Source organism: Mustela nivalis, assembly GCF_964662115.1.
Source record: "Mustela nivalis genome assembly, chromosome: 11".
NCBI lineage: Eukaryota > Metazoa > Chordata > Mammalia > Carnivora > Mustelidae > Mustela > Mustela nivalis.
Genome location: NC_139030.1, coordinates 60,422,486 through 60,440,489, shown reverse-complemented (window position 1 = coordinate 60,440,489; position 18,004 = coordinate 60,422,486). Strand labels below are relative to the sequence as shown.

General features: G+C 35.6%; 2 protein-coding genes across 2 annotated transcripts in view; one reads left to right on the top strand and one right to left on the bottom strand.

The window, feature by feature from the left end:
- The window catches only part of GALNT5 (polypeptide N-acetylgalactosaminyltransferase 5), a 43,275-nt gene extending 39,411 nt beyond the window's left edge, over positions 1-3,864 (top strand). The window contains exon 10 of the mRNA XM_082689897.1: positions 2,806-3,864. Within this exon, the coding sequence (XP_082546023.1) occupies positions 2,806-2,949 (144 nt within the window). The 3' untranslated portion in view covers positions 2,950-3,864. The remainder of the gene's footprint in view (positions 1-2,805) is intronic.
- A 5,291-nt stretch (positions 3,865-9,155) lies between these two features.
- Positions 9,156-16,926, bottom strand: ERMN (ermin). The gene is made up of 3 exons (XM_082689434.1): positions 16,363-16,926; positions 15,617-15,709; positions 9,156-12,277 (listed from the first exon to the last, which is right to left on the bottom strand). The coding sequence occupies exons 1-3, from the start codon at positions 16,601-16,603 to the stop codon at positions 11,760-11,762; spliced, it is 852 nt and encodes a 283-aa protein (XP_082545560.1). The 5' UTR covers positions 16,604-16,926; the 3' UTR covers positions 9,156-11,759.
- Between the last annotated feature and the right edge of the window lie 1,078 nt (positions 16,927-18,004).

Below are 18,004 nucleotides of genomic sequence, written 5' to 3'. Positions count from 1 at the left end.
GAGAGAAATAAACAGATATTTTTGCAAATTGTCAAGTCCTTTTATTCTTTTACAAAATTTATTTCAAATCTGTTATTTTTTAAACACAAGCCACCCGTTGCTTTGGTTATATTGCTATCAGCATCTTTGTTTCTATAAGTCATTCACTTCAGTCAACTAACAATGCCAAAAATCCTGCTTATGGGCTAGAACTGGTTCTCCCTGGTTATCAGAGAAGCCTGAAGGAAAGTACATAGGGAAAGCAAGAAGCAGTGTTCTTCCTATAAGCTTTGCACTTTAGAATGACTCTGCTTTTCAGCGTTCTAACTCCTTTCCATAAAGGGAGACTTTTTCTCACCCCCCACCTATTCATTCCCAGAGACCTGAGCCTCAACAGGTGGTGGAGGCAGCTCCCACCTGCTTGTCATAGAAGCTGATGGTGTGTCTCATGCACTTCCCAACATCGCATTCAGTGACATCACCCTGAAAGCTTGAAACCAGCCATGGTGGGAGGAATTACACAACCCTATGCTACTAATCCAGGGATGTTTTTCCAGAGGTCCAATTATTAATACTTACCAGTCCACCCCTGCTATATTCTATTCGCCTTCAAAATGATAAATGTTAAAGTTCTGATCGGTTTCCCCAATTCTATTTTAACAAGATACGAAGTGATAAGTTTTGGTGTAAGATCTTGAGGTAACAAAAATAATTTCAGGTCAACCTTCTTAAACTTTCTATTATCTCACTGCAAGTGACCACCAAATCCACAAAATACATTGGGTATACGAAGACCATCATTTTGCTCAGGGTTGTCACCAAAGTAAGCACTTTGTTTCCCCCTTGGAGTGCATCCATTTCTTTTGATGTCACAATCAGTGACTACTCCCTTCATGGTATTTTTCTTTCTACTTGGGGTCAACATCATATTTCCCAGTCTTTCTCCCTTTCAATCTTCTCTGTTATATTTCAATTCCTTTTGGGCATTTTTTTTTCTTTTTAGTGATAATGACTACCATTGAGTTATTTAGGAAAATTAGGAATTAATAGTGTACCAGTTACTAATTTTATGTTGCATAATGTTGGAAAAATCCATAAACATCTATCAAATATTACCTTCTGCTTCCTTAACCTTATGCCAAAGAAAGCTGGAGGCTGGGCCAGGGGTGAGAAAGGATGAGAATGAGAACACATTTTTAATCTCCGGAAATGAATCTGTTACCAGAAAAAAATTCAAGCTAGTTAGAAAATATGTAGGAGGCAGCAGCCCTTAAATCACAAAGGTCTTATTTATAAACGGGGTTGGCCCCATTGAGAACTTAAGCCCTCATTAGCTGATTTTCATATAGGCTTAATTTTGGTCCCTCTAAATGGCAAGCCAATTAGTAAGACAGTAATTTAATTAAGATGGCAATAATTCAATGTTTCCCGATGCTGTTTGTGCTTATGAAGTTGTAGCATGTCACACAGCTGTCTTCTTCTGCCTTAAGTTCCCCTTTCCATGCTGCTAGATATCATGGAGATTAATATCTTAATAGTCTTCCCTATATTTTCAGTGTTTTGGTAATTTTCATACTAAACCTCCTGAGTCCTCTATATCTTGTTAAGTCTTTAAAAAATAAACAGAGCAAAAGAATGAATAACAGGAACATGTCTTTCCCTTTAGCATTAGGAATTGAGAGCTTCTTAGAAGGAAATAGGGTAACAGTGAGTTTGTTCCTGAATACCAACGAATTGTTAAAATTATACATTTCTAATCTGCATTTAAAAGATATTCTCTAGGCCAGCTCACTCCAAGTGTTATGGATTATAGACCCTTAAGAGGAAATTCTTTCATGGGTAGTTCCTATGTACTGTGACATGGAATGACCCTCCAACCACTTGTCCCTTCATCAAGTATCTTTAGACTGGGGACAAGTTATTCAATTACCTCTTTACAATCCACTGACAGAATGTTGTAGATAATCCAGGATGATTTTGCTCAAGGCCAACTCCTTTACAAAACCATGAGCATACTCAAACATCATATTTCCAAAGTCCTACAAGGATGACAGTGGTTTTGTAGGAATATCTTTAAAATACACTATTATGAAATTACCCCTATTTGTTATATTTTTTAAAACATTTCAAAATAATATACATATAATTAAGATTATCTTTGTCATAGTCATGGAAAAAACGAGAGGATTAATAGGTAAAAATATTATAAAGTCATGAGCAAGTTCTAAGTTGCTTATCTATTATTTTTAGGATATTCAATAAATATTAACAAATAATAGAACTCTGAAATACCTTTGATTTTTTTCTAATTACATCTGGATTTTCTGAACATCAGGCATTACATATTATCAGATATTATGGTGGATAGCTTATAAATATATACATAATTTCTGGCACTTTGTATTCTAAGTTTGCTTTCAAAGGTATGAACTTAATTAAGAAATTAACTGACTCGCTTTTTGTGATGGTTGTTTTTTCATGACCACCATCAGTTAGAGAGCCATCGTCTATCAAATATAGCAAATGCCATATGGAATTATTTCTTTTAAATAATACAGTTACCAGACCCATCAGAAAATAAATCTTTTGTTTCCTCCCTAAGGAAGTCATAAAAGTCTTAAAAGCCCTGTAGCTTAAAGAAGTGAGAGGTTAGTTTGAGATGGAGACAAATTTAATACAGTCCAAAGACTATATTCCTGTTGTTCATTTAGTTCAGAAGAATTCCTAATAAATCAAAAATAAAAATTTTTTATTAGTTTTCATTTCTTTATATTTCAGTTGTCAAATTCATTCTGTGGCTCATTCCCAGATCCCTTTTCTTTCCAGGTGAATCACATTGTTTTTGGGAACTATCATCATCAGTTGTTATGCTTAGAAGGAAACATTTCTCAGAAGACCCTGAAAGTTGCTGCTTGTGACCCAGAGAAGCAATACCAAAAGTGGAAATTTGAAAAATATTATGAAGACTAAAGAACAACTAATATTTTTTATCTAGTAAACCCATTAGACACTGTGAAAATGACAGTGGACGTAGGGACTGTATTTCTCCATGGTAGTTTACATTTTCAAAATTAATGGCATTTGAATAGGAGATTTAAAAACCCGCAATATTTGAGAAACCAAAAGTGAGCTCAGGGAAACAACCTAACATTGAACTGGAGCCCGTCTTCAGCTCTAGGTGGCCTTTTGAATTGCATGCTTCCTGCCCTGTGCTGGATGGACCTCAGCCTGCAAACTTCCCCCATGCAATCAAACAGGTAACAGGAAACACAGGAAATGAAGCCAAAAGTACTTGAGGAAGTACAATGATATTCATGATGACTGAGTTGGATAATAACCAGCTCTTTTGGCCCATAAGTAGGTATAATCAATGAGAACGTACACTTTTATTTGCTTTTTTTTTTTTTAATTAAAAGTTGAGTTCCAATGGCAAAAAGACCTCAGAAACACAGCTGTCCTCTTGGTGAAGTCCCTCCCAGGACACGCCTGCGCACCTAACAGTTTGAATGAGTATCGGTTATCATACTACTCAATGGTAGGACTTTGATCTAGATGACTACATAAAGGTTTATGTTTTTTGTTTTTTGTTTCCCAATCTGAGTCAGTGGAAAAAAAAAACTTTAAGTGAGGAAGTCAAATGTTTATTCAGTTCCAGATATGGACATGGTTTCAATTCATTTTGTGCTTTTAAAGCTACACTTTTAAGAAACGGTCATACTAGTAACTTTTAAGACTTAGGTGGATATTTTAAAAAAGAAAAAAGAAAAAAAAAGCCAAGGAGAAAGAGGCTAGGCCATAAGGCACTGTAGTCACCAGAAAGGCACCAAAAATGCACTTAATTGCAGTGTAATGTAAGACCAAATAAAAGGAGCTGAAACGAATAAAGCAGCGACAGAGCACTAACAATTATTAAAGATTTATACAAAATATGACTTTAGATTTAACAGCATTCACAAGGATGAAATATGCTAAAAGTAAGCTCTAAAAGATTTCAAAGTAGGAATAAAATGAAGTAAACATAATGAAAGGGGAAGAGAATGAGGTAAGAAACCCTCTGGAGGAGAGTTAAGAAAAAAATTGACCTAGACTTGCCAGAAATAAAAAGGAATCCGGCACCTCTGTGGGGTGGGGCTGAGAGATAAGGCCTTAGGTGCAGGTCTGATGATAACATTGATAAATCTGAGGAAACAATATCTCATCAATCCACATTGAATTCCTAACCTTACCTATGCCAGTATTTAGGCATACCAAAAGAGAATCTAGAAATCCTAACATCCTTTATATTTATTTTTGGTAAGAAAACTGATGCCCCGAAAACATATTACATAAGAGTCCTACACCAGTTAGAGATGAGGATTACAATTTGGATCTCTAGAGACAGGGCTCAGTTCACTGCCCCAGGCCACTGGCCTAAATAAATCTGTTCCACAGCATTCTTAAGAGAGACATAAACATTTTTGCTGGGTTTGGGTGTCTGGAGGAAAACCGTGCTATATGCTTGTTAATATAAAAATGAAGCTTTGTTCAGTTGAGCTGGTGGTTAAACTGGGCATCTTTAGTTCTGACTTCCTATTTAAAATTTAATTTTATCTCCCAATTAATTGCACAAAAGCAGAGCTATAGCTATGACTCAGAAGGGGAAAGAATTCTGCCTATTTGCATCATATTTAAGATGTTTTATTTAGATAATTGACATTGCAGATGAGATAAGAGAATGACTAGAAAATGAGATAATTCTTTTCAAAACAGAGCCATATGGGGATAAAACATAAGTCAGTTGCCAAAGGACTAACTGAATTGCTGACCAAACCGAATGTGCTGAGTGCCTCATACAATTTTTTGTGTAACTGCAAAAATGTTGAAAGGTTTTTTTGCCCCGTCTGAAGACGCTTTTTATTCAAAAACAGTTTCCACAAAACACATCAAGTCTGTTCAGAAAAAGACAAATTATGGTTCAGAAACACTTACCTAGGGGCATAGCAATGAAAGAAATTAAAATGTTTTCACAAAACAAACAAACAAACAAAAAAAAACTACAGTCTGTTGTTCAGAGCGTGCTCTTCCTGACTTCACCTTGACTTCATACAAAGCTATATGGTTGTCAATATAGCAAAGGACTGTTTCCATACATGACATGTTTGTTCTTGGAAAAAATTTTTAAAAAGAGCTTTTTCCATGTATTTGCTCAACTACTCTTAAGATGCAAGGAACTAGTCACAAATTAGAAGTCTTATAGACCTAAACGTCAGAGTATTGACTAATTGTGAAATCTCCTACCAACATTTTTTTAAGCATTACTCTCTATATTTTGTTTTCAGAAGACTAAAATAAAAGTGTAAATGCTACTAGGCCTCTGGTACTTCTAGTGAGAAACCCCTGAGTGGGACACATTAGGGTCCTATTCAACCCTAAATTCTTTTTTTTTTTAGATTTTTTTTTTTTTTTTTTTTTTTTTTGACACAGAGAAAGAGATCACAAGTAAGCAGAGTGGCAGGCAGAGAAAAAGAGAAGCAGGCTCTTTGCTTAGTGGGGAGCCCAGTGTGGGGCTGGAACCCAGGACCTGAGCCGAAGGCAGAGGCTTAACCCACTGAACCACCCAGGTGCCCCAACCCTAAATTCTTTAGTAGGAGGCTGTGTTGGGAGACATCAGAGTATTCCGTGGGTTGGCTTAAATCATTGCCTTTTCTTAGAGAAGTGTCTATACGTTTTGTTACTTTAAACACAAGCATAGTTTCGGTATTTTACAGGACTTATTTGATCAAAAACTAACTTACCAGACCATCTGAGTGCTTCTGAACTTTTTGGGTTGCACCATTCCTTTCTCTTTTTCAGCAGTTACCCAGAGCTTCTCCCTGAAGGATGACACAGCTGTTGTTGGTACAACCATGTTTTATCACCAGCATCAAATTTGCTCAATTCTGCTTGCTGACATTCAATCAGCTGTCATTCACAGGGCCAAAAACCACCATATGCCACAATCACAATGTATTGTTAGTGTCTCCACAACTAACTTGGAAATATTCTCTTAAATAAGGAAACACCTTGCTTATAGTATTGCCTTAGGTATTGTAGAGGGGCAAAGATATCAGCTATAGTGTATAGGAATTCAAATTCTCCAGTCAACCCTGAATTTATGAATGGCTTAGGATGATTTTCAAGAGATTCTCATGCAAAGAGAGTGGGGTTGAAGCAGGCCAGATAGTACCATCTTTATTTAACAACTAACTTCCATGTTCAAACACAGAAAAGAAATTATGCCTCAGATGAGGGTCCCAATATCTTTGGTATAAACAAGGAATTTACAGGGAATCAAGGGAAACCTGATGAGAACTGATTATCTTTGAGTACCTGTCATGTGCTAGGCACCAATTATTCCCCATCTCACCGTTGTGTACAACTCAGAGAGTTAGGTCTTAACTCTTCTCATTATGCAGACAAAGATGATGGCTGAGAGGTATTTTATCTAAGAGCATCCCACTAGTAAGAGATTAAAATCTAGTTTCTATTCTACCTGACTGGGGAAAAAAAAAAAAAAAAAAAAAAGAAGGACGAGGAGGAGGAAGAGGAGGGGGAAGGAGAGAGGGAGAGGGAGGAGGAGGAGGAGAAGTAGAAGAAAAGAGTCTCGTGCTCCTGTGACTTGTTTTTTTCTCTAAGTAGGGAAGTCAGCTCAGGTGGGCTCAGTTAAAATCCCTTTATTGTGAAGTCTTAGGTCTCCCTTGGTTGTGATATAGAGGCTGCACCCTTTCTGTTAATCACCTAAGTGTGGGCTTAAGTTTAGCTATCCGCACATGCTTTACAGTGGTCTATCTCCTTGACTTCATGCAGGACATAATCTTTTCCATTTCCTATAATAAATATGAGAAGGAGAAGCAGACATAGAGAGATTGCTTCCCCTTAAATAATATTGCCACCTCTTTCTTTCCCCAACCATTAATCAAAGCCGACAGATTGCCCAATTTGAACAGAGGTGGGAAGTAAACATTGAAGAGTCCTTTAATTTAAAATACGAACCAAAACCTGTAACTTTTTCTTCGTTGTGTAGATTGTCACCATAGTGCTTTTACAACTTTTGTGTAGGTTGTTTAAAAATTGCTATGAGCCACAAGCCTTAAAATGAGAAAAGGAACACTAATCAAAGCTAATGTACAAAATATTTATTTTTGGCAAACAGCCATTCTGTGGACAAGTTTGCGTAAGCTATGTAAAGTATTAAATACTGCTGATGAGGTTTAATGTATGGTATTTCAGGTAGGTGTTGGAACCTTAAAGAAAGGGGAAAAAAAATCCCATCACAATAAGCAGATTCAATGCCTCTGTTTCAACCTAATGGGTCAACTAGGAGTTATCATTCCAATTAGGGTCTCCTTGCAACTTTATGTGAATCATTGTTTTGCAAAAACACAGGAAAGTTCTCATTTTTCAGCAAACAGAACAACTTCTAATATGGTGAGTTTCTAATGATGACAGTTGCCATTAAATAAATAACAGATAATATCTTTGAAAACAGAGGCTTTCTATTTTATTATTGATTGACTGGCATTTACCAGTTCAAGGATTTCAGTTATAAATATCTGTATAAAATAAAACCTTTATATTAGATATAAAACCAATTTTTTGAGGGACTAGATTATCATTACTTGACCAAAATGCATCTATCTTTGTAAATATATATGTATATATACATACATATATTCATATAGAAAAGTATGTGTATATATTCTTATATGTGTATATATATAATTATATCTAGGAATCTCTACATTTTATGCTTTGTAGAGGGAGAAAATAAGACCAAGACTTCCTGCTTACAAACATAAAGAAAACTATGAAATGTTTTTGGATAATTTTAATTCTTTTAAGTGCACAATTTTGCCTGCATCTGGCCTTCTGTACAAAAGTATCTCCAGTGGACTTTGACTCTGGGTATCATTTTCCATACTTGAAGGGAGTAACCAAACTCTAAATCATCAAGATGCTTATACATTTCGGATTATGCACATGTCTTAATTCTCCTCCTTCAAACAACTGCCCAAACATTGCTAGTTTTATACATATTAGCTATTAAAGGTGGACAGAAAAATAAGAGAAGGCAAAGGTCAGATTAGTGAATTTTCTTATTGATTACCTAAAAACTTCTGTTAATGGGACAACAAGATTGAAGCACTGGAATATAAAGGAATTTGGAGTTAAGTTGAACATTTTGAAGTAACCAATTTTCTGCCTCTACTCACTGATGTTATCATAAAGAAGGAATCAAATATATAATTTTAAGTCACTAACTAAAGATTCAGATCACTTTCCAAATTCATTTCCAAAACTCTCCCACACTGGCAGTTGATTATGAGGCATTGTCCTTTGATTTTGTAGTTTGCCATGTATCTGTTGGGTGATTTCTGCTGTTGATTACTACCTGTGTCATTGTGTTTATGTTGATTGTGTGACTGAGTCACTTCATGTTCCTCATGAGCTGTATGCACATTTTGGTATTCATATTTTTTATGTTACTGTCTGATATTTTAATATTGGCAAATGTTTGCTACAACTTTTGACATTACTTTTTATAGCGCTCTTGTTTTTATAGAGCAATGAAAGTTAAGCCTTTAAAAGTAGTTGCCTTTCTCATATGGTCAAACATATTTCTTTTTTATAATACTCTGGTGCTTCATCTTTTTCCATAATTCTCTATTATTACTTATTTTAAGTGTTTTTCCTATCACTTTGAAAAACTTAAATGTCCGTTCTTCATTTGAAAATGTGCCAAAAGTACTAGCCCATGTAAATAGGCAGAAACAGTTACGATAAAAGTGTCAGCATGGTTTAAATGTATTTCCTTCATGGCTAGAGAGATACATATGTGTTTTTCAAGTTGTGGAAGTTAAGGTGTATCTAAACAAGAGCTCATTTCCTATAAAAATAACACAAATTTTTCAGGAACATTAGGTATCTACCTGCCAGAAGTTTTTGTGTTTCTTTTTTTTTTTTTCTTTTTACAATCATTTTAAGACCTTTTTGAAATAAATAATGCTTTTTGGATTTAAATAAAGTGTTCTCTTGATTTCTAAAGCATCATTTCTTAATGGTCTTTAGTAGCTGCTGATATGCAAGCATTCTTCCTAAATTTTAAAGGACAGCAAAAGAAAATAAATCCTTCACACCAAAAACAAGGACACACACTGTTATTGAAAGCAAGTCAGACACAGCAGTTCTTTATTTAAACTGTAGACAGATGATAGGTGGATTCTGACATATCCCATGTCTTCCAATATAGCATTATAGGAAAAGTAAATTTTTTATTGACAAAGAAATAGAGATTTTATTAATTCATATTCACCCCAAAACTAAGAAAAATTAAAAGTCATGTAAGAAATAGCAACATTCTCACAAGAAATCAGTTCCCCCTCCTACCAGGTACCAGAGTCCTTCTTCCATCCAACCCGAACCTTAGATCACAAAAGCAGAAAATCTGCCAGTATTATTACCAATTTGTGTTCTAACTTGTTCTGTAGGAATGCCTAATATGTTAAATATCCCTCATGAAATCAGAACCATACCCTTGCCTTTCCTAGGTTATGAAGAATCAAATAGTCACCTAACCCCATCATTTTGCTTCTGATCACTTTAACTCTGTGGCCTTAGTGTAAGATGGAAGCATCTGGGTGTTAATGTCCAAGAGTAGTTTCAGTGCTCTTTTGTAACTGCACTGCCTCATCCATAAGCATTAAGCATTTGCTCATTGAACATACCCTGAAAAAGTCTTTGTGGACAGTATCTTTCATGCTTGGTTAATTAGATAGTAAGAGCACAAAGCTTTGAAGGCCAGTGTTACTCTGTACTGGATCCCCATAAGAGCCAGTAGCTTGACTATGTCACACCATAGACCACCCAGTTCACTCAGATTCCATAGAAATTCAACACTTCTGTTAGAACAATTAAAAATAGAGGCTCTGTTGATGTTAGGTTAACAATATGCTCCTGTTCCTTGATGGATAACACAATACTGTGCTTTGAAGTTAAGTAGAAAATTGTAGGGCTCATCAGTAACCCAGAAAAGAAAATAGGTTGCCCAGGTGGAACAATTTAGAGGATCTAAATAAATAGGAAATTGTCTGAGTGCACCAATCTTTTACCTAAATTTACCAATAAACACCTGATTTTCTCTGACTTTCTTCTGAAAAACTTGCATCATCAAGAATGAAATCTATAGGTTCTACAAATGAAGAGCAACAGCACTTTTACATGATCAGATTGTGAAATATCTGTTTGAAAGAATAAAAGAAGCACTTCAATCTTGAATTCAAAATTGAATCTTGTAAACAGTAAATAATAGTAAATGATATCCTGGAAATATATTATGTGACCAGGAAGAATTAAAGAAATTTCCATTAGAATGTGTGGGATTTGTTACACATAAATAAGCAATAATCTAAGAAGGCCTAACCCGGGTTTTTTCACAAAATGAAAAAGAAATAAACAAAGGGTTGAATAGTACAATGGAGACTGTATTACATTCAGACAATAAGGAATTGTCTTTTTATTTGCAGGGCCAAAAATATCTTTATCTGTGGTGACAGAAAGTTCAGGGTGATATATATGAAAGCCTGAAATAAAAAATTATGAAACTATCTAAGAATAAAAATATAGACTCTCCCTTTTCATAAATATTTAATACATTATTTGATACACTGGCTTGAGTGAAACTCCATAGGCACAGTCTTAAGCATCTTGATTTGGGCTGAGGTCTAGTAAATTCTATATTCCCAACGACTATCAGAGCTTTCTTACTAAAAATACATGCTCACACTCTACTTTGAAAATATCCTAAGATAATTATTTCCATTTTCATAGTAACTAGTACAGTTATGACTAGAGTTGTCTTGGGTTTCTAAGGAAAGAAAATTATTCTGAGATACTGTTAATAAGAGAAAGTGTGGTAATAGAGAAGGGTATTTTCTTAAAACTGTGCTAAAGCTGTCATTTTCACTTTTAATGACTTTAACTGTGCTAGACGAGATTTTATTTTCAGTCACAAAAATAAACTATCTGACTCCTTAGTCTATTGCCCACCAATCTTCTAGTCCCTCCCTGTATCAACCTCACAATGGATTTTATTCATCTTGACTGCATAAATCCAACATTTAATAACAGAATTCTCCTGACTTGACAACTGCTCAGCCCCTCTAGTGAGAAAATTCAGTCAATGGTAATACCTAGGAAGAAGGCCTATACAGATTTTTCACTCTGTAGATGCCAAGGAAAGCCACTTAAAATCTTTTCTGAAGATAAGAGGAAAGGCAAAACATTTTGGACAGCTTATTGCTAGTGTCTATAAAAACAAGTTGAAATGAAATAGGCTTAATACCAGACTTTCTAGCACCCTCAATGTACAGGAAGAAAGACACCAAAAGAAATACAGGTCATTTCTCATAGTCCTCTTTCATTTGATGACTGTATTTCCCAGTGTTGTTACTTTTAACAAGCCAAATCATGCCAGATTCTCTAGGGGTGCTTGCTGTTTGCTGTTTAGTGCTTATCACACAAGGCCATATTAGTGAAATTTTAAAAAGCAAATGCCCATGAATGAATCTAAAGCTTTTTGACTTGAGGTTACCAGACTGAATTTTGTCTAGGATTATTTCCATATTTTTCCTACAGTGAAACAGAAGTTAAGCTTTCACATCTTTAAAGAGGATGACTCAAATAAGACATGCAAAGATGTGTCTCAGGAAAATAGAATTAGATTTTGCTTTAGTGGGCAGGAGAATTCCTCAGTTCCATTTAATTTATAAGTGCATCATAGACTCAAATTCATCAATTCTCTGCTTGGTGTTCCCCTTTCTGATTTTCCGATAGGATATTGTATTGTATCTTGAATAAGCATTTCTAGAGATATCACTCTTCTTCCCAAAGGTTGGCTGCTCCTCAGGCGTCACAGGTTGGGAACTGGGGCTGCTCAGTGGGGAGTCCTCATTTGCATCACCTTCCCCTTTTAATTGAGAACCCTCTTCATTTTTTTTCTTAAATTCTATCACTCGAACTTCATCTTCATCATCATTGCAATCATCGTCATCATTATTAATTTCTTCATCCCAAACTTCTTCCTCCTCCTCATGTTTAGAATGCAACACATCAACTTGGCTAGGTTTCCGAAATCCCAACCATTCAATTTCAGCTGCCTGGCGAGCTTTGTTCTTCCCAGCCTCCTCTTCCTTCTCTTCTAGAAGTTGTTCAGCAATCCTTTCCTTCTGTCTACTTATTTCCTGGTTACTGATGCTCAGAGGAATCTTCTCCCATTGATGTCCTGTAGCAAAATCAATTGATAATTGAGATACCCAATTCTTTTTTTTTTTTAATTTTATTTATTTACTTGACAGAGAGAGAGAAATCTCAAGTAGGCAGAGAGGCAGGCAGAGAGAGAGGGGAAAGCAGTCTCCCTGCTAAGAGGAGAGCCCTATGCAGGGCCCAATCCCAGACCCTGAGATCATGCCCTGAGCTGAAGGCAGAGGCTTAACCCACTGAGCCACCCAGGTGCCCTGAGATACCCAACTCTTATTCTTTAAATTATGTTTCTGGACAATCATTTCCCTACACATACCTTATAGGATATTATTCTGTGGGTTAATAATATGTTTTACACAATAAAATGGGTTGTACTATCAAATTAGTTTGGAAAATATCACATTAAACACAGTTAAGTAAGCCTCAGAATTTACGCAAGCCTTTAAAATGCCAATAAATATTGTGGATCTCTAAGAAGTTGATGCCTCAACTTCATTTGACCATAAAACGTTTTTTTGTTGTTGTGGACTGTTGTATCTGGTGAGACTGATGTTCCTGAGACAGACTTTTAAAATCCTGTCTAGTCTGTAGTGACTAGAAATGTGAACATAGAAAATAAAATATTTGGACCTATCTTTTACACACATACACACACACACACACACACACCACATTCCTCAAGGAGAATTAGAAATATATCTCACAGGAGAAAAAAGGTTTTCTTCTAGTAGTAAAAACAATGACTCCTCCCAACTGGGCATGCTCAGAGTAGCGCATTCAGTATTTGCTACCATGATTCTCAGAGTTGTGCTAAAGTACCAGTTGTGGAAGGAGGAGCAGGGAGCCATGGGTGGTCAGGGGTCCTATGTTGGGCTAACAGTGACACCAAGTCCATCAAAGCACACACAGTGTCATCTAAGATCTGCCATTGATTTCTAGAGAGCCAGACTTTAAAAATCTTGTTGTGGTCCTCTCTATATATTGGTAGATTAGCCTGTTACGTTAGACATATCCCTACTAACGACTAATTAACTCAAGCTGTTTGGTATCGTGCAGTGACTTTTACAAGGCTTAATTCATGTCAAATTTCACTTTTCAAACAGATCACATCAGCATATCCTTAACAATATTTATTGAGTTTGCTAGAAAGAATTAGAGTGGAGGTTGTTCTCTGGGCTTTCACCTCTCAAGGGGCTACTATGAGAAGCTTCAGTCTACGTGTGACTTTAAAATATTGTCTAGATTGTGTGCCTTGTCAGGCTTCCATTTCTTCATCCCAAACTTCAGTCTAATTACCTGTAGTGTGTTGAAACTACACTACAGTAGTGTGTGTTGTAGTGTGTTGGGTATTCCCTTTCAACACCATAAGAGTCCTTAAATAAAGTGAAAGGCAGTGTTTTTGTCTTTGTCTTTCCCCATCACGGCTTTCTACTTTCACTGAAAGATGTTCAAAGTCCATTTCCATTCAAGATTTTTCATTCTCTTTTTGTGTTTGTTTCTTTGTTTGTTTTGTTTTCCCAACACAGGGATCAGATTGTATACTTAAAGAAAGAGATAGAAGTCCTAACTGGTTGTACACAATTTCTATTGGGTTGTTGGTGCCCAGTTAATTTTCTTTACGTTATAAATAAATATACATTAGCATGTTTTCTGTAATCTTAAGTAAGCTTTCTTTTATTCTATTTTTTCCCATAAGAGCCAAAGAAGCTGATCTTTTTGCTCACACCATGACTCAGGCATGGAGTTGTCATGCATGAAATTACTTCTTGAATTTAAATTATAGTTTTTCCTCAATATTTTTAGCATCTTGCTGTTTTTCAACCAAGGAGTATTCTCTTTGGAGACTTTATAGCTGTTTGTCATTGTGAAAATAGAAGACACCAACATGTGCCTTACAGGAAAAGCATATGTTCCACCAAACACAAAAGAATTCATTCAGGGAAAAATTCACCCTGACACCATCTACTTAAAAATCCAGACTGCTTTCATTCTGTATTTGACAAAACAAAAGATCCTAGCAAACTGTTACCTCCAGTGGATTTCCTGATCAGATATTTGAAGGGGTCTCTGGGCACCTGGGTGGTGCATTTGGTTAAGAGTCAGACTCTTGGTTTCAGCTCAGGTTGTGATATCAAGGTCATGAGATTGAGCCCCCAGTCAGGCTCCATGTTTAGCTCAGAGTCTACTTGAGACTCTCTCCCCTCTCTCTCTGCCCCTCTCCATTGTGTGTGCATGCTGTCTCTCTCCTAAATAAATAAGTAAATAAATCTTAAAAAAAAAAAAATTGAAAGGGTCTCTACATGCACTTTGAGATCCCTGCCTGTGATAACTTGTTATATTGGAAACAGAAAGATAAGGGCAGAGAAATTATTTAGTTCATTTCATGGGGCTTAAGGCTTAAGTTTTATAAATTACCTGTGTTAATATAAAAGCTTAATAATAGTTGTCCCTTACTACATTCCATTGCTACACAGGGACAGCAGATAATCTGGGAGGTATCCAGGCAAAGTGGACAAACCCCCAAGATGTCTTGCTTGACATCTACAATTTTATGTGATGTTATAATATTAAAAAAAAAATTCCATATTTTGCCTATTAAGGTCCAAACTAAGCTAAATTGCTCAAGGTCTAAAGAACCAACTTCAGTTTTGAGATAAGATGCTTATGGCTGCAAAAGAAGAAATGAGTGATTAATTAATACGTGTTTATCCTGAACCTGATTTGGAAATGGCTTCAACATAGGTATCTTCTTAGAAGTAAAATCTAAAAGGCTTTGTGTTTCTTAGTCTCTTGAGTTTATCTGAAATATGTCACTTAAAAATCAATGTTCTTTTTATTGTCTCATTTTCTGAAAGAACACAATTAAAATTACCTTCATTACCTGGTAGATTTCTTTAACAAGAATTAGATAACCATTTTCAGCTTACATAGAAGCTTAGAATTTTTCTATAGATCAAATAAATTTATAATATTATTTTAAAATGTATGTCAATAGTAAGCTTTTAGGATAAACCCATTTTTAAAACATTTACATTTCACAAGGTGCCTGACACAGATTTAGAGACACTAAATAAATCTTAGTGGACTGACTTATTAAGAGACTGATATCATTTTGTCAGGTCAAGGCATGCCAATCAGACCAACCTATGCAGTCTCAGTCTTGATGCTTCTGGAACACTTTTTAAGGTAAAACCCACAGATAATCAAGACTACTCCCTTATCTGCCTATAGCAGCTTTGAGCTTTTGAAGGGTCTGTCTGGATTGCTTTTTCAACATCACACTCATAGAACATACCATGCAAAAACTACCATCCATATTCAGTCAGACAACGTCTGTGTACAAAATGGAAGTTCCTCTCACCTTCTCTGAATGTCATTTCATCAACACTTGTTTCTTGGAGAGAAAGATCCGTGATAGCCTTATGAACAATAAAAAGATTCTCTTCTGGTTTTTCTGGGGGGAAAAAATACTCACAAGATTAATACTATATTTAAGCAGTTTAAGTTTAAATAAATTATCAATTTAGATTCTAACTACATAGATCGATTTGATTTGCAATTGTGTTCACTAAAAGAAACTGTTTCACTCTCCCAACTCATTCCTTCATTGGTTCCTACTTATAAACCTAAGGATAACCTATCCTTTTCCATCTAGTAAGTTATAGAACCATGAATTCAGACAAGTTCAGGTATATTTCAGAAGGAAAACTTGAAATGCTGAATTTTCTTCGCTTAAAAAATATCGGGGCTGTCCTTAATAATAATAAATAATATAGTTAACATTTAACCAACACTTAGTAATCCTCACAACAACAACGCTTCAAATATCAGTACTTATATTTCTGCTTTCTGCTAACTGGGAAAGCTAAGGAGGCTGGGGAAGTTGTCCAGGGTCTAAAGGTATCAAATAAATAAGCCTGGAATTGACCTGAGGCAGAGGGTTGGTCCTTAGTTATCCAGCCCCAGTAGAATAAGAGACCACATTTGGGCAAGGACATGGGTAGGAGGATGGACAGCACATTTCCATCATAACAGTTTATCAAAAGAATTACGAATGAGTTTACAAATTGAATTGAGCAAATCAAGGAGAAAGGAAAAGTGCTTTACCTTTTAGAATCTTCTCATCCGTGGACCAGTTGCCTACAATATTCCCTTGTAATTTTTCACTTTTCTCTTGATTTCCTTCTGTGGGTAGGTCTTCAAGATGGGGTTCTACGCGGTAGTATGGTGGGGTACCATCCACATCACTGGCTTCCTCATTTGTTTTAGTTATCGATTGTTGACCATTTTCGGGTGGTGTGTCCCCATTGCACTCAGCTGGACTGAGTGTCCCTGGAACATCTGTCATAATGTAGAGTTGAGTCCAAGGACGCAGAGAGAGCTATGAGGAAACTGAGTGAAAGGATCCTTGATAGATGTGTTCTCTCCCCTTCAAGTTCTGTAGTTCCAACTCCTACTCTAAGAATACAAAGTATTTGCTTCAGTACCTGGTATCAAGCTGCTTTTCCTAAAGGTGTCCAAATAGAGCTTAGAACAGAAGCAACAGGATTTGTCAGATTTGCCACCAGCCCAGAAGCAAGCATCCAGCCAATCACCACCTTCTTTGTCTCTGAGCAGCCCACTTGCTGAATTAATAGAAGCATTTTGATTTACATAAACAAACAATCTGAGGCAATCAGGCTTTTGTGTTGGCCTGTAGAAGGGGACTTTCAGCTTGTCAGTCCCCCTCTGGGAACAGAGATTTTTGTCCCTTTTCATAATGGCCCTTTGTCATTTTCCTTGTAACAGGAGCCACAATTGTTCCACAGCTTTAATCCAGAGAGAATGACCACCTTGAGGCATATTAGTTCTGTGTAACCAGCTTAACATTTCCAAACGGATTTTGTTCAAGTAAAACCTTAGCTATTTTGTAGGGGATAATGGCATCGTTTCTTATTCATTAAAGAATAAAATCAGCTTATCAAAAACCTGTAAATAGGACAACTTTATTGTAAGTGGTTCTGGCAGCAGATTCCATGGTGTGCTTCAGGAGCCCAGAGGAAAGACCTAAGGAAAAAAAAAACAAACAAGAAACTCTACCATTTTCCAATATCAAAAATTTTACATTTAGATAATTCATTTGATCTGTAGCTTCTTACTCTCTAGTTTATTTATGTTTATTAAGGCCCAAACTATCCTTTGAACCTGTAATATAATTTTCTCCATGGATTTTTCCCTTTCCCCTATCAGATTTATTCTCAATATTCCCTACTGATGTTGCATGATGCTGGTAAAATCATATAGCACCAACATAGCCTGCCCTTGGGGGAAACAGATAATTATGGAAAATATCCACTACTTACCAACCTTTACTTTTTTAATTTTAATTTTAATTTTTTTAATTTTTAAATTTTAATTTAAGATTTTTAATTTTATTTTAATTTTTAATTTTAATTGTTTTAATTTAATTTAATTTAATTTAATTATTTAATTTATGACACACTGAAAACTCATTTTCAATGGAAACACATTAAAGACCCATATGTTATTTTCCTTGTGATATTGAAAATATGAATTCAAATACACGTTCACAAACAAAATGTGCAAAATTTTTTCATGGCAGTGAATAATTCACTAGTTTGTTTTCTGTTAGAAACAAAATGAAAACCAACTTCTTAAAAGTTTAGGTTCTTTTCCATAAGAAAATTTGACTCATGGTACTCCAATAATTTGAGAACTGGAAAAAATTCCTTTAAGACTTAAAGGAGAC